The sequence below is a fragment of the Ovis canadensis genome, chromosome 1, assembly GCF_042477335.2.
Source record: "Ovis canadensis isolate MfBH-ARS-UI-01 breed Bighorn chromosome 1, ARS-UI_OviCan_v2, whole genome shotgun sequence".
Lineage (NCBI taxonomy): Eukaryota > Metazoa > Chordata > Mammalia > Artiodactyla > Bovidae > Ovis > Ovis canadensis.
In genome coordinates, this window is record NC_091245.1 from 62,854,010 (window position 1) to 62,871,121 (window position 17,112).

The 17,112-nt window shown below is 42.9% G+C and overlaps 1 protein-coding gene across 6 annotated transcripts in view; it reads right to left on the reverse strand.

Moving 5' to 3' along the window:
• The window catches only part of MCOLN2 (mucolipin TRP cation channel 2), a 63,408-nt gene that overhangs the window by 26,744 nt on the left and 19,552 nt on the right, over window positions 1-17,112 (reverse strand). For all 6 annotated transcript variants that reach the window (XM_069596171.1, XM_069596199.1, XM_069596190.1 and 3 more), the window contains 4 exons: window positions 12,163-12,336; window positions 8,802-8,955; window positions 870-954; window positions 123-219 (listed from right to left, as the gene is read on the reverse strand). In XM_069596171.1, the coding sequence (XP_069452272.1) occupies window positions 123-219; window positions 870-954; window positions 8,802-8,955; window positions 12,163-12,336 (510 nt within the window). The remainder of the gene's footprint in view (window positions 1-122; window positions 220-869; window positions 955-8,801; window positions 8,956-12,162; window positions 12,337-17,112) is intronic.

Below are 17,112 nucleotides of genomic sequence, written 5' to 3' on the forward strand. Positions count from 1 at the left end.
TTCAAACTCTTTCAAACACACTTTCGTCTAATACATTTATAGGCAGGTGCACTGTACACTCTGCACCTACAATAGGAGTCAAGAAAAAGGATAAAAAATGGCATAGTGAAATAGATACTTGCCATGTTCTGAAAGACGTAACAGTCTGGAAGCTCTCGGGAATGAATCGTCTGCAGGTCAATGCCTTTGAGTTGAAAGGAGATGTCAACTTGCAAGAGGCTGAATAAAAACATATTACAAGATATACATTGTCACACTCTTCCTACCCTACTCTCCCTTCCCCATCTATGTCTTCTGGGTAATGAGACTTAAAAATGTATTTACTGGGGCTTCCCTGGTGGCTCAGTGGTAAAGAATCCACCTGCCAAATCAGGAGACATGGGTTCGATCCGTGATCTAGGAAGATCTCACATGTCACAGAGCAACTAAGCCTGTGCACCACAACCACTGAGCCTGTGCTCTAGAGCCCGGGAGCCACAGCTACTGAGCCCCCATGCTGCAACAACTGAAGCCCGCGCGCCCTAGAGCCCCTGCTTTTCACTGCAATGAGAAGCCGTCGCGCCACAGCTAGAGAGTAACCCCCATGCATCGCAACTAGAGAAAGCCCGCCCAGTGCTGAGTCTTCATTGCTGCATGGGCTTTCTCTAGTTGTATGTCTCAGGGAACTCAAACAGGGGCTCTGTATCAACCCAGAGGGGTGGGATGGGGAGGGAGATGGGAGGGAGGTTCAAGAGGGAGAGGACATATGTATACCTATGGCTGATTCAGGCTAAAGTTTGACAGAAAACAACAAAATTCTGTAAAGCAATTATCCTTCAATTAAAAAATAAATTTGAAAAAAATTAATTAATTTTAAAAAATGTATTTACCGATAAAATTCCAGCCTGAAGAATGATGAATTCTTCCAGTCCTGAGGGTCCTTGGAGAGTGCCTCGAGGTCTAGGTGAATGCAGTCTAGGGCCATGAAAGAACCACAGTGACTGTCAGGTAAGAATCAGATGCTACAACCCGAAGGCCAAAGTGTGACGAGGAGCAGGAGGCTCACCACGTTCCAAAGCATCTCACGTGTTCATTAATCACAACAGGAAGACCAGTAACTTTATAGTGGAGAGCCTGGCAGGTCCCACCCTAGCCACATGATCAAAGTTAACATCATCAGGAATGAGATAAAGAGACATCATATTCCTCCTGAAATAATGTACCATCTGTGTGGCATTTCCACACCAAATACATAACCTCAACCCAGACACAAAGAAACAGGAAAACTCAAGGGAGGGACATTCTACTCCCTAAAAATGTTAAGATCATTAAAAAAAAAAAAAGGCAAAAAACTTCATTTTTCTCTAGATTATAGGAGACTAAAGATACACCTAAGTACAGTATGTGATGCTGGACCAGAAAGTTGGGTGTGGCTTCTGCAATAGAGAATATTAGGGCAACTGATGAAATGTGAATAGGCTTTGTAGATTATGCTGTTACATCCATGTTAACTCGTGTTTTTGAACACTGCACAGTTTGGGGAGAGGCGCACAAGTATTTTGGGCTTCCCTGGTGCTTCAGACAGTAGAGTCTGCCTGAAATACAGAAGACCCAGTTTCGATCTCTGGGTCAGAAAGATCTCCTGGAGAAGGAAATGGCTACTCACACCAGTATTCTTGCCTGGAAAATCCCATGGACAGAGGGAGCCTGGTGGGCTACAGTCCATGGGGTCGCAAAGAGTAGGACCCAACTGAGCAACTAACACTTTAACTTTTCTTTCTTTATACAAGTATTTAGAGGCAGAGACATCATGTCTGTCCCTTATTCACATGTTTCAGGAGAAATTTTTATATGTAGGAAGAATGATAAAGTAAATGTGGTAAAATTAACTTTTTTGGTTAAGTACCTTTGTTTAGCATTTGGGAAGGTTAGACGAAAGGTATACAAGGACATCTTTGTGCTAGCTGGCAAGCTTTCTGTTTAGTCCAATAGTTTTTCCAAAGAAAAATATTAAGATAGAGGAAAGGAACCTAGACTGTATTCAAATAAAAACAAATTAGGAGCTGTAAACTATATAAGGATGATTCCAAGACCTTCACATAAAAATTCGTCTCGTTGTTTTGTAGCCTAACACCTTGGCAGGAAACTGAGGAGGCCTGGAGACAATGAACACCGTTCATGGTCAATGCCTTTCAAGGTCATCCAGCCCTGATGCCAGAACTGGTGTGAAGCAGCCTGGCCAATTCTCATCCAGGCTGTTGCTGTACCTTGGCCCCGCCTCGAAATCAGGAAAGTCAGGGCCTCCTGCAATGCCAGACACTAGCTGCTGCTGCTGAGTCGTTTCAGTTGTGTCCGACTCTGTGCGACCCCAGAGACGGCAGCCCACCAGGCTCTGTCGTCCCTGGGATTCTCCAGGCAAAAACACTGGAGTAGGTTGCCATTTCCTTCTCCAGTGCATGAAAGTGAAAAGTGAAAGTGAAGTCCCTCAGTTGTTTCCAACTCTTAGCAACCCCATGGTCTGCAGCCTACCAGGCTCCTCCGCCCATGGGATTTTCCAGGCAAGAGTACTGGAGTGGGGTGCCATTGCCTTCTCCAGACACTAGCTAGGTGCTCGAGAATCCGGGTAGGGCCCATGGGTTGTTCTCTGAGAATCTTCTGCCACAGTTCGACTCTTCATTTGCTTATCTATTCTCTCAACTAGAGGACAAGGTCTGTGAGAGCAAGGGCATAACTGCTGTGGCTGTTAAACACTGCTTAGCATATAGGACACTCAAACTATGGAGGATGCACTTACATCTTACGAAAATTAGGTATTCTGGTCCAAAACTGAGGACGTGGAGCTGAATGGACAATTCACCAGCCACAATATTTAAGAGCAGGTGTCATAGGGGGTGTCTCCCTGTGTTTGGCAAACGGACCATTAGGGTGGAGAAGAATTCAGTGTTGGTTTACCTGACTGGGCCTTGATTGATACAATGAGGGTAGATAATCAAAAGAAACTCACTTTTTATAGAAAAAGACTCATGATGATGAAAATAGCAAACACATATGGGGACTTACTCTCTGCCAGGCATTGTGCTTGGGGTTTTATATGTTCTCTTGTTTAATGCATCATCTTGTTTAGCTCCTGCAGCAACCTTGTGAGATGGACACTATTGATTTTACAGATGGACCAACCAAGGCACAGAGAGGCCAAGAAACTTCCTCAAGGTCACACAGCAAGCTGGTGGCCAACCAGAATTTAAGTCCACATGTGCTCAGTTCCAGAGCCTGAGCTTTTCCCCAGTACACTGATGAGGCTGACCCCTGAGCTTCTATTTCAGAAACTCAGGAGACCCAGGCTTTCTACCTGATGTTCAGTAAATATCTGCTGAAAGCTTTCAGAGGCCAGGCACTGAAGACAGCAATGAACAAGATAGACAAGGTCCATATGGAACTTACACTGTAGCAGGGGAGATAAGCCAAGAATGAGAAATACACACAAGACGATTTCACAGTATGCACACTATTGCAAAGACAGAGCGAAGCGCTGGGGGATCAGAGGGTGGCGTGGCCCTCCCTGGGGAGAACTGCTGGGGAGGGGCTTCGAGGCACTGGGGCTGTTTGAGCTGACACCTGAAGGAGGAAGGAGCCCCAGCTGAGCACAGAGGCAAGGGGAGTGCTCCAGACAGAACAAACCTTGTGGTACATATATACAATGGAGTATTACTCAGCTATAAAAAAGAACTCATTTGAGTCAATCTGAATGAGGTGGATGAGCCTATAGCCTATTGTACAGAGTGAAGTAAGTCAGAAAGAGAAAGACAAATATTGTATATGAAGGCATGTGTATGGAATCTAGAAAGATGGTACTGATGAACCTCCACTGCAGGGCAGCAGTGGAGACGCAAACACAGAGAATGGACTTGTGGACGCAGTTGGGGGAAGGAGAGGCTGGGACGAACTGAGAGAGTAGCATGGAAGCATGTACATTACCATATGTAAAATAGGTAGCCAGTGGGAATTTGCTGGGTGATGCAGTGAGCTCAACCCAGTGCTCTGTGACAACCTAGAGAGGTGGGATAGGGTGGGAGACAGGAAGGAGGATCAGGATAGAGGGGACATATGTAAACCCACGGCTGATTCACGTTGATGTATGGAAGAGACCATCACAATACTGTAAAGCAATTATCCTGCAATTTAAGCACTAAGATCCAGGTCAGAAAACTCTAGACTTGTTTGGGGTCTTCCCTGGTGGCTCAGACAATAAAGAGTCTGCCTGCAGTGCGGGAGACCCAGGTTCCATCCCTGGGTCGGGAAGATCCCCTGGAGAAGGAAATGACAACCCACTCCAGTACTCTTGCCTAGAAAATCCCATGGATGGAAGGGCCCAGCAGGCTATAGTCCATGGGGTCGTAAAGAGTCAGACATGACTGAGTGACACCAAGATCCAGGTCAGAAAGGTCCTGACTTGTTTAACAAGCAGCAAAGAGGTGGGAACAATGAACTAGGGGTGGGTGTGAGGGCCTGAGAGGAGGCAGACGGTTGGCCAGTACTATAGGGACTTGAGGGTTTTATTCTAAACAGAACAGGAAGACACTTACAGATTTTGGGCCAGGGAATGATATGACTGCATTTCCCCAAGTTTTAAAAAAATATTCTGATTACTGAGGGACAGGGCAGTGGGTGAAGATCCAAGCAAGAATGACAGAGGTTTGGAGTACAGAGATGGCAATGGAAATAGAGAAATCAACACCTCCAGGTTTGGGGCTTGAGCAACTAGGAATATGATGGCATGATATGAAAATACTGCTTTCATTTTCTGGGATGGGGAAGAGTAAGAAAGAAATAGGGTGGCAGGGGCAGAGCGGGAGAGGTTTGAAATGTTCTGTTTGAATGCAACAGGTTTGAAATCCTTAGTAGCTGAGTCATAGTGGGGTGAATGGAAGAGGAGTCTGGAGTTCAGGGAGGAGCTGAGCTCAGAGAGGAGGGGTGTGACTTCTGAAAGCTGAACCGGGTGGGCCCTGGTGCCGTGGGGGGCGCCTTTGACAATGGCCTTGCCTCTGTAACACCAGGCTGACAGGGAGCGCAGAGGGGCTGTGCCAGGAGGCTTGCAGATTATGGTGGCACCATGAGTGTGTTCTGCTCTGCCCTGTTTCTCCAGGGGTATCAGCAGCTGTGGCAGTGGGGCTCACCAGTGGAAGACCCTGGTGACGGTTGGGAGGACCCAGGAGAGAAAGAAGTGAGAAAGGCAAGTGCCTGCCCAAGCAGCTTTTGTAAGGGAACATGCTGATGGGTAGGGCTTCCCTGTTAGCTCAGCTTGGTAAAGAATCTGCCTTCAATGCGGGAGACCTGGGATCAATCCCTAGGTCTGGAAGATCCCCTGGAGGAGGGCATGGCAACCCACTCCAGTATTCTTGCCTGGAGAATCCCCATGGACAGAGGAGCCTGGAGGTCCATAGTGTCGCAAAGAGTCAGACACGACTGGGAGACTAAACACAGCAGAGCATAGCATACTGATGGGCAGAGGTGTCCTAGCGTGTGCAGGGTGCACTGAAGGCTGATGGTGAGGGATGGTAGAAAATGTGTGAAGTTGGCAAGAGAGAGATCTGTGCAAAGTCAAAGGCCTTCAGCCGGGGAGTACGAAGCCAGTACTTCCCAAGTTTAATGTGTGTACATATCATTCACAGACCTTGTTAAGATGGAAATGTGGACTCAGCAGCTCTAAGGGGCCCTGAGATTCTGCCTGTCTCACAAGCTCCCACGTGAGCTCCATGTCACTGGGCCTGGAGAAGCAAAGACCGTTGGCCACTGAATCACGGCATCACCAAGTCTGACTGCGCCTCAGTTTCCTCACCTGTAAAGTGAAGTTCAAACTGAGGCTATTTAAGGCCCTTCTACCTCTAACATTCTTATCCTAAAGGAAGAGGAAAAAAATAACATTTAAATTAAACTGATCTGAGTAGATGACAATATTCTGAAAGGAGGAGTAATATGTTAAAAATCTGTGTGCCAGATATACTATCCTAGGTCTTTTTCTCCTGTATTTCATTCATTCTAAGACATTAATTTTTGTCATTTTCAATTGTTTCTAAAACTGATGAGTCTTTTTAAAAATTGATGACATCTTAGATTCAGAGAAACGTGGCAGTATGTGTTAGTCAGTGTTACACTACCTGTAAAATTTGCCTTATAAAAGGCTACTTGATTACTCAGGTTCTTTCATTGTGATAATAGAGTTACACTTTAACTCTGCCATCTGTCTTACCTTATTATGCTATAGTCACACAGTTGGTGGCAGCAAAACCTAAGAACTGAGGGGTTTTTTTAAGCATGGCAAAAGCCCTAAGTCAAAAAAAACATCAAATCTCAAACAGAACAAACTGGTATTGGAGTAGCAGCCTCATCATTCAAATGCTTCTCATTTACAGGGCAAAACACTCGAGCAGATGGAACAACAACCCTCCCAGAGACAAAGGGAGGGTGGAATGGATATGTTCTTAAAATGACAGGGGGCTAATGATGAAGTGGTCATATGTTTCATGCTAAGAACATGTGGAAAGGACAATTTAAGAAATTCAATGTGCAGTATAGAAAGTGAAGCACCATATTAGAATGATACCCATCTAAATGTTGTAAAAAAAAAAAGTTATTTTAACAGGATTCACAACAATCTCCAGTGAAGCTGAATTGTAAAGCGATATGTCTAGAGCAGACAGGGGTATATACCCTCAGCATGAATTAAGGGAAACCCTTAGTTTGAACTGTTCTATCAGCCATGCAACTAAACAGAAACCCACCAGGAAAGCGGTGCACAACAGATCTCTGCAGTGAGCACACTGAAGGATGCTCCTCTTAGTTGGAAAGATGCTGCAAAATTCATAAGTAAGTCATCCAGGACAGCTTCTGCTAATTCACCTACTTAAACTATAACACCACACCAATAAAGTCAAACTCAATCCCTATTTATACCATCTGCAGGCTTCCTCCAACGTGTCTAAGACCAGAAAATCTAAAACCCAGTATCAAGTACTTTTAAGAATATTTTTACACCTTTTGAATAGATACATCAAAAAGTTCTCTTTGACCAGTTATTTTTAATAAGTCAAAAGATACAATCAGCTGGCTTCAGCAGTCTCTTAAAGTCAAATTAATAATCAACTTCTCTCTATTTGGTTAAAAATGGTCCATATGATAGAAAGGAAGTGACCAAGAACACTTGGTCTGATAGTCTGGGAATAAATCCTGCTTTCTGCACTATGTCTCACCTAGCCACTGATACCCACTTGGCCACATTTCTTTAATCATTTTTCCAAGAAAAATCAATTGAGGAAAACAACATATGAATCACTGGAAAACAGTCATATGATCCAATTAAGTCTCACATTTTTAAAAGGACAGGTGGCTAGTAGTTTATTGTAAGCAGAGGGTCACTGGACAAGCTTTCAGCTCCATCTGTCAGTACTCTCATCACAGTTACAGGAACTGCCCAAGGCGGGGAGCACAGCTGAGAGCTCAGGAAAAAGATTCAGGGTGAAACTGGATCAGCCCCTGCAGACTGACGACAAAACAGCTCTCAGGAGAGAAGATGCTGTGCGGCTGCTGCTGCTGAGTCGCTTCAGTCGTGTCCGACTCTGTGTGACCCCATAGACGGCAGCCTACCAGGCTCCTCTGTCCCTGGGATTCTCCAGGCAAGAATACTGGAGTGGGTTGCCATTGCCTTCTCCAAGAAGATCCTGTGAGGCAATCAGATAAGGCTGCTGGCCACAGAACGAGCTATTGATGGGTCTCTGGAAGCAACCTGACTCTGCTGGCTTGGGGCTATTTGTTTTAGCGGCAAGAGGACGGGTCACATTTACTCATTAAAGATTCTAAACAGATAGCCTGCTGAAAAAAAGCACGAGAACCTTTGTTTTATACGGATGTCCCTCTATTATATTACCAAGACACCTTAGAATCGAGTTACAGGAAATATGGGCAAATGAACAATGAAGCTCTCTTTTTAATAAACCACTCCAAATTCACACTGCTACTAGGACCCTGATTCCTGACCTGTTAGCTAGTTGAGGAGCCATGACAGAGTATCTCTAACCTAACAGATTAGGTTATCCTAGGACAGATTATCTCTGCAGCCCTAACCGTAGGAATGCCTGAGGCGTGGAAGCTGTGCACCAGAGGTTTGTTGAATGAATGACAAAATCTCCAGAACCTCAAGTCAAATACTTTGCATTTATATACCGTATGCTTTTAAATCCTTAACAGCATGTCACAAAACAATTCTACTTAATGAGATGTTAACTTTTGCCAAACGGTCTCCAGAGAAAATGAGTTATTAATCACAATTCTCCTTTGAAAGAGCATTGATATATTTAACAAATGAGCCACTCCAGTATTCTTGCCTGGAAAATCCCATGGACAGAGGAGCCTGGAGGGCTACAGTCCATAGGATCTCAAAGAGTCAGACATGACGGAAGGACTGGGCATGCAAAAGCAAGCATACCAAGCATTTTAACCCACAATATGTCATTTAACAAATACAGACTCTTTTTTTTTTTTCAAAAAGCCTAATCACCCCATCATGGAGAGAAAAACTTAAACAGGAAACACCTGTGCATTTACCCTAAACCCAACAATCTTGAGTTGCACCAAAGATATCCACAAATGTTCCTGGTCCAGTCACAGCACACCCACAGTTTTCTGAGCCAAAGCCCTTGACAGGCAAATGTTGAAGCCTCAAATAGATTAGCTGAGTGGTTTCATTTGGGTTGCCTGGGCACGAGGGTGTATTTCACTCTTAACACAGAAGCTGATAAAGGCACAGAATCAAATTACCATTGCGTTACCTATTTCAATGTCGCTGTCAATATTCAGTGTCTCATTAGAAGGAAACATGGTCCCTTTCTTGTAATGCTGCTTACAGACTTTTAAAGCAATCCTGTTGTCTTCGCTTTCTCCATAACCAAGGGTTCCCAGAGACAAGTTCCTTAGCCGATGAAACTATTAAAAATAGTTAAATAAAAATACTTATGAGCCTAACAAGTTTCATCAGAAGTTACAGCACATGGAACATTCATTTAACTTTTTTTTGTTTGTCTCATATTCCTCAACAGAATTCCGCAAAAGTAAAATACCACAAGGTAATTTTCTTGGGTTGAGTAAAAACATACTGCCCCACAGTACCTGAAACTAAAGTAAACATCTGGACAGAGGCTCCCAACTACTCTGAGCCAAAGACAAGGTCCTGCCTATCTCTCTGACCTCCTAGCCCACTATGGGCCACTGGCTCCACCCACCACCTCCCAAGCCATGTAGGCCTCCAGGCAGTTCCTGGAACTCTCAAGGCACACTCCCGCCTGGGGCCTTTGATGTGGCCTTTGCCTAGAAGCCCAGGTTATCTATCTGCAAGGTTCACTTCAGACCTTATGCGAATATTATTGCCTCCAGGAGGCCAGTCCTTATCACCCAATGAAAATTATAAACATCTATCTCTAATATACAGGCATCAACAGGCAGTCCAGTCTCCTCCCCTGCTTTATTCCAGTTATCATTTTCGACATACCTCTGAGGACCCAAACCATCCACACCCACAGCTTACATTAACACAGCTTTCCCATCTGCCTATCTGCACTAACAGGGTTTTACTGGCCCCCATCTCACCAAAGAACTGGTGCTTTTGAATTGTGGTCTTGGAGAAGACTCTTGAGAGTCCCTTGGACAGCAAGGAGATCAAACCAGTCAACCCTGAATCAAGGAAATCAACTCTGAATATTCATTGGAAGGACTGATGCTGAAACTGAAGCTTCAGTACTTTGGCCACCTGATGTGAAGAGCCAACTCATTGGAAAAGACCCTGATGCTGAGAAAGAGGGCAGGAGGAGGAGGGGGTGACAAAGGATGAGATGGGGTCACCGACTCAATGGACAAGAATTTGAGCAAACTACAGGAGATAGGTGAAGGACAGGGAAGCCTGGTGTGCTGCAATCCATGGGGTTGCAAAGAGTCACATACAACTTAGTGACTGAACAACAACTATCTTTATTAACATGGATTTATTATTCCAGGAAACTATTGCCCAGGAACTTAAAAACAATAACTGTATTGTTTATTTCAGAAACATTGAAAAACCTCAAACAAATGACCAATTTGAAGATTCAGTCTAACAACTTCCAAGACTCTTTGTTCAGTTCAGTTCAGTTCAGTCGCTCAGTCGTGTCCGACTCTTTGCGACCCCATGAATCGCAGCACGCCAGGCCTCCCTGTCCATCACCATCTCCCGGAGTTCACTCAGACTCACGTCCATCGAGTCAGTGATGCCATCCAGCCATCTCATTCTGGGTCGTCGCCTTCTCCTCCTGCCCCCAATCCCTCCCAGCATCAAAGTCTTTTCCAATGAGGCAACTCTTCGCATGAGTTGGCCAAAGTACTGGAGTTTCAGCTTTAGCATCATTCCTTCCAAAGAAATCCCAGGGTTGATCTCCTTCAGAATGGACTGGTTGGATCTCCTTGTAGTCCAAGGGACTCTCAAGAGTCTTCTCCAACACCACAGTTCAAAAGCATCAATTCTTCGGCGGTCAGCCTTCTTCACAGTCCAACTCTCACATCCATACATGACTACTGGAAAAACCATAGCCTTGACTGAAAGTGAAGTCGCTCATTCGTGTCCGACTCTTTGCGACCCAATGGACAGTAGCCTACCAGGCTCCGCTGTTCATGGGATTTTCCAAGCAAGAATACTGGAGTGGGCTGCCATTTCTTTCTCCAGGGGATCTTCCCAAACCAGGGATCGAACCCGGGTCTCCTGCACTGCAGACAGACGCTTTACCATCTGAGCCACCAGGGAAGCCCACTAGACGGACCTTAGTCGGCAAAGTAATGTCTCTGCTTTTGAATATGCTATCTAAGTTGGTCATAACTTTTCTTCCAAGGAGTAAGCATCTTTTAATTTCATGGCTGCAGTCACCATCTGCAGTGATTTTGGAGCCCCCAAAAATAAAGTCTGACACTGTTTCCACTGTTTCCCCCTCTATTTCCCATGAAGTAATGGGACCGGATGCCATGATCTTCGTTTTCTGAATGTTGAGCTTTAAGCCAACTTTTTCACTCTACTCTTTCACTTTCATCAAGAGGCTTTTTAGTTCCTCTTCACTTTCTCCCATAAGGGTGGTGTCATCTGCATATCTGAGGTTATTGATATTTGAATACCCCCCCAAACCCTCACAGGGATTTGGGGATATAGGATTGCTATATCCACCAATCCTAAACTATTAATTATATGAGGACCTTTACCCAATTCTTATCAAGCTCCCCTCTCACTGAAAGACCTGCCTTACACCAGACTTCAAAATCTATATTTGGAGTTTGCACTCTACACCCTACGGAAAATAGTCAAGGAGCACCCTGACTATTAGTCAAGTCAACAGAACACCTCTTTTACTACTGTTAGCAGTGAATTTAGTTTTGTTCTCAATATATTTTGTTTTGTTTGTTTGTTTTTGGTGGGGTGGTGTTTTCAAGGAATCAGCATCTAGTACTATTTCACTTCTTTTCATTTGCCTGGCTCTCTCCTCCAGAATTAAGTTCTATAAGGACAGGGGTTTTGTCTCTTTTATTCATGATGTAGCCCCAGTGTGTTGAATAGTACCTGGTACATAATAGGTACCAAAATATTTATGGATTGAGTAAATGGATGAATGAAAGAATAAGTATTTCTCTCCTTTAAATACTTTCTTCAGGCCTACCAATCTGGTTTCTCAATACTGTCTAGATATGACATATCCTACTCGATATTCTTAGGGTTCAGCTAGGCTTATTAATGATAAAACACCAAAATTGAGATTTAGAATCTTAGATTTGATCTCTCATTCATCACACCTTCTGAGACTATAAGCCTGTTTTTAGCTATTTGGCTATCTGATCTGGGATAAAGTAATTCCCAACAGAAGTGGGTGGGAAGGGATAAATACAAATATAAATCTTAAAACATAAAAATTTAAATCAGCAAAATCTATTGTATGGAAATGTAGCTACAGAATTAGCAATAAACACTTTTTGGCAGTTAAATCAGAATACGTTATATATCTTAATATGTTATATATACCAGAATATACGCATAATTTTTTTGCTAAGATAACAGGTCAAGGCCAAGGTCAAGTATCAATATATTCTTCAAGTTTAGATATTAACAATTCACAACAAAAGACTTGCCTGATTAATAGCAAAAAAGATGCTGTCATATGTGTCCTCTTGGGTATACACACTGCGACTGTAATCATCTTCATCTGAGCCAGAATATCCTTTCAAAAACAGGTGCTTGAAAGCAGCAGTGTTTTCTTCTTTGAAAGCAACGACCAGCTGGTTACTTAAACCAAAACGAACAAGCTAGGAAAGAAAATAAAATAGAAATATATGTATTTTACCATTTTCCAAGGAAGGCAAATGCCTTCTTACTATCATTAACCCTCATCTATAAACATCAGCAAGAAATATCTCACTGCTTTGGTTCCTATTAATCATATCAATGTCAAAAGATAAGAATTCTTCCCCCTAGAAACAACCTCATCAAGCTATATTAGCAACTTGAAGTAGCATGAAATTAGAAGAGGTGACCACTCCCAACGACTAATACCCTTCAGTTCAGTTCAGTTGCTCAGTCGTGTCCGACTCTTTGCGACCCCATGAATCACAGCACGCCAGGCCTCCCTGTCCATCACCAACTCCCGGAGTTCACTCAAACTCATGTCCATCGAGTCAGTGATGCCATCCAGCCATCTCATCCTCTGTCGTCCCCTTCACCTCCTGCCCCCAACCCCTCCAAGCATCAGGGTCTTTTCAAATGAGTCAACTCTTCGCATGAGGTGGCCAAAGTACTGGAGTTTCAGCTTCAACATCAGTCCTTCCAATGAACACACAGGACTGATCTCCTTTAGAATGGCCTGGTTGGATCTCCTTGCAGTCCAAGGGACTCTCAAGAGTCTTCTCCAATACCACAGTTCAAAAGCATCAATTCTTCTGTGCTCAGCTTTCTTTATAGTCCAACTCTCACATCCATACATGACTACTGGAAAAACCATAGCCTTGACTAGAAGGACCTTTGTCGGCAAAGTAATGTCTCTGCTTTTTAATATGCGGTCTAGGTTGGTCATAACTTTTCTTCCAAGGAGTAAGCGTCTTTTAATTTCATGGCTGCAATCATCATCTGGAGCCCCCCAAAATAAAGTCTGACACTGTTTCCACTGTTTCCCCATCTATTTCCCATGAAGTGATGGGACCAGACTAATATACTTACTGGCCTTTATTGACAGAGAAGGAGAAGAGAAAGGAGAAATTCAAAGTTAAGCCTGAATCCATTTTTCTTTAATAGATATGCTATTTTTTCTTTTTAAAATTTTTATTGAATATAATTGATTTACAATGTTGTAATAGTTTCAGATGTATAGCAAAGTGATTTAATTATACCTCTATATAAATATACACATTATTTTTTATATTCTCTTCCATTATAGGTTATTGCAAGATATTGAGTATATTTTCCTATGACATACAGTAGGTCCTTGGTTATCTAAAATTTGAATCCATTTTTCTTATACTTGCATTTCAAATTAATGGTTCTCAAAATTGATATACATCTGACCCTTGAACAATATAGGGGTTAATCTAAGTATGATTTATAGTCCACCCTGAGGGCTCAAGAACTCAACCAACTGTGGATCATGGACTGTGTAGCAGTGTTGTATTTACTACTGAAATATATCTCTGTCTATGCAGAAGTGAATCTGTGTGGTTCAAGCCTGCTATGTTCAACCCTGCTATATTCAACCATACTTAGTAAACCACTAATTCTCATGTTTTACTGTTTGATAGTCAAATCTAAATGATCTGACATTTAGAAATTGCAAATATTTTAAAAAATCATATCTGTTTTGCATGCGACTTTTTAAAAACATTTTTGAAAAGTGGCCTATATAATACTTCCTCCAGCTAAGAGGAAATTATCATCAAAGAATTCAGTCCTCTAGCTCGGCAAGAACTCACATAAGATTTATACCTAAGAGTTCCTGCCTCCAAGATCTACAGCATCAAAGCACCACACAGAATAACAGGGCTCACTCCACCTCCTTGATGGCAAACCCACTCATTGTCACCAAGCACCCATCTTCCTGTGATAGAACTTCTACTTATTCCCCTTAAACTGTATCATAGCACAGGGTTAGATGCCAAAGGCTTTCTTCACCAGGAATGAGTGTGTTCTTTCTGCCTTAAAGTTTTCCTCTTAGAATCTAAAAAGGAGGGGAAATTAGCAGGCACTGTTTACCCCCAAACCCAAGGCATTCCACACACAGCCTCTCTCTCCACTCACACTCAAATGGACACTCACTCTCTCACACTCTCTTGCACACTTGCTCTCACACTCTCATAAATACTATCTCACATACCCTGTTTCATATATACAGCCTCACAAGTGTTCTACTTCTCTATCTCTCATGCACACACACAGACACACATATGCAACTGTAGAAGTCAAACCTTTATAAACCCCGGCCCACACTCTCTTCCCCATCTCCCTACTTTATCTTTTCATCTGCTTTCTAAGACAGTGAGAGTCCAGAAAATTTTCCCCAAACTTCACCCTGCTAAAGTCACCAAAACAATCTGGGACTCCGCTGTCATGTGAAACCAGCAAGTTCAACAAGATGACCTTGACATTTGTGCTACCTGCTGTCACTCCACGGTTTAATTACTAGACCTTTCCGATGAACAGATGCTAATTTGCACACGCAAACTTACATACTCTTTTTAGTGATTTATGTTTTTTAGTTTTCAAATTTTGTCTGACTTTCTTAAAAGGCTAAATAATTTAAAATAGTTACCACTTTTCGGCAATTATCATTCTCTAGGCACTGTACTAACTGCTTTACCTGCACCATCTCATTTACTAACACAACCAGCCTATGAAAATGTTAATACTCTTACCCCCACTTTACATATGTAAAAACAGATTTAGTCTCATTACACTGCCCATGTCACCTAACTAGAATGAAAGCCACGTCTAACTCCAAAGTCACTTCTATTATGCTGCGTGATTTTTCATCTGCAGAAAATTCTGATTTGGGGCTTCCCTTTCGAGGAAAGAATTTAGGTGCTAGCTTTCCAGAACTGCAACTGCTGTTGGAGAGTGTACACAGATGACACTCTTTAGCATCTGAGCCTCACCAGATCACATTCCTTAAATACCAAATCAAAAGATTGAGCGATTGCTAAACCCAGCTGTTCTAAGGAAGATAGATAAGAAGTCCCACAACATCCAACCTGTGCTGAAAATCAAGCAACCAAAGGCTAAAAGTTATTTCAAGCATGTGATGTCTATCAATGGTGCCTGCAAGGAAATGATAGAAAAGGAAAGGTCATGTTGCTTTTCGAAAGCTATAAAAGTAAACCAGGGGACCAATATACACATGACTGGGGGGTTTATTACATACTGATACACAAATGAATGGGCTTCCCAGGTGGTGCTAGTGATAAAGAATCCATCTGCCAGTGAAGGAGACACAGCAGACTCAGGTTCCATCCCTGGGTCAGGAAGATCCCCTGGAGTAGGGAATGGCAACCCACTGCAGCATTCTTGCCTGGAGAATTCCATGGAAAATTCCTGGTGGGTACAGTGCATGGGAGTCACAAAGAGTTGGACACAACTGAGCATACACACACACATGCACATATATCCAGGAACTGGAACAGTGGCCATCACAAGGTCAGAGTCATATACTGAGTCTGTCCATCCCATTTTATACACTTGCAACCTGAAGCTGGGTACTTTATCCAGGTTGGAACAGCTAGAAATGTGACAGCAAGTCTGTTTGACTCACCTGTTAGTTCTCTTGACCACTTGGCCATACAACCTCTCAAACTGAAAAGCTGCCAATTTAACTCTAGAAGAGGGGACATGAGAGTCCCTCTTCCCACACTTATAGTTGAGCTAAAGAAACCCAAAAAGTGAACGGGGAGTGAATAACTTAACAAAGACAGCAGCATTCAATGTACTGACATTTTCAGCTACCATCTTATTTCCCTGGAGTAGGAAATGGCAACGCACCTTAGTATTCCTGCCTGGAGAATCTCATGGACGGAAGAGCCTGGCGGGCTATAGTCCACCGGCTTGCAAAGAGTCAGACACGACTGAGCAACTAACACCACCTTACTTAGATTCAAAGCCCAATACTTCAACTTTGGGAATGAGAGAATATGGAGATATAATCTCTGCTTGGACCCACCCTCATCTGGCATCAAGAACAAGAAATTCCCTCCATACTATTGTTTATAGAACAAGACAATATCCACATGTATAGCCTCAAACCAGGTCCAGGTAGGATTCCCCAAGAATCTCAGTAGAGAGAAACCCTGGGGAGGAGATCATGAGGTCCCCTTTTTACTATGGCAGAATGAAACAGACGCTACAGAGCAAGGGTGAAGAGATGATGGAGGGCTGGTCCACTACAGAGCAAGGGTGAAGAGATGATGAAGTGTTGGTCAAATGATTTTATTTTCAAGAAAGGAATGACAAAAATATTCATTCTAGCCCCACTAACTAGATTTTAAGATTTGTTGAGACTATAAGACAGAAAAATAATCACACATTAAGTGCAGCCTGGCAAAGATTGTGAATTTAAGAACTGATTATGAAATCAATGGAGGAGAAAATATTCTGTGCCAGGTAAAAACAAGATACCACTGTAATAATATACAAAGAATACGGGAGGAAAAGAGCAGATCTGGCAAAAGAATGTGGAAACCTCTCTCAAGATTATAAATTACTGAAGAATGTAGAGTAGGAATGTCTTTTAAAAGATGTTTCTTTCCCATCAACGTTTATAAAACACCACTCATTCCATTAGACTTGAGAATGGAGTGCTAAAAGAGACAGAAAAAGAGGAGGAGGGAAAAGTGGGATTTGAAGGAAAGGAAGATATTTGAGAATTCCATTCCAATTATATATTACCCAAGTAGCAAAATTTATTAGAATGGCCCTACAGGGGAATACAAGTTTAACCACCTCAGTTTAATTAGGGGAGGTAGGGTAGACCCACCCAAAAGGTAAATGATCAAGTCCCAGAAATATTTTATTAAAAGTGAAAGTAGTCCAGCATGGGGTACTAGTGA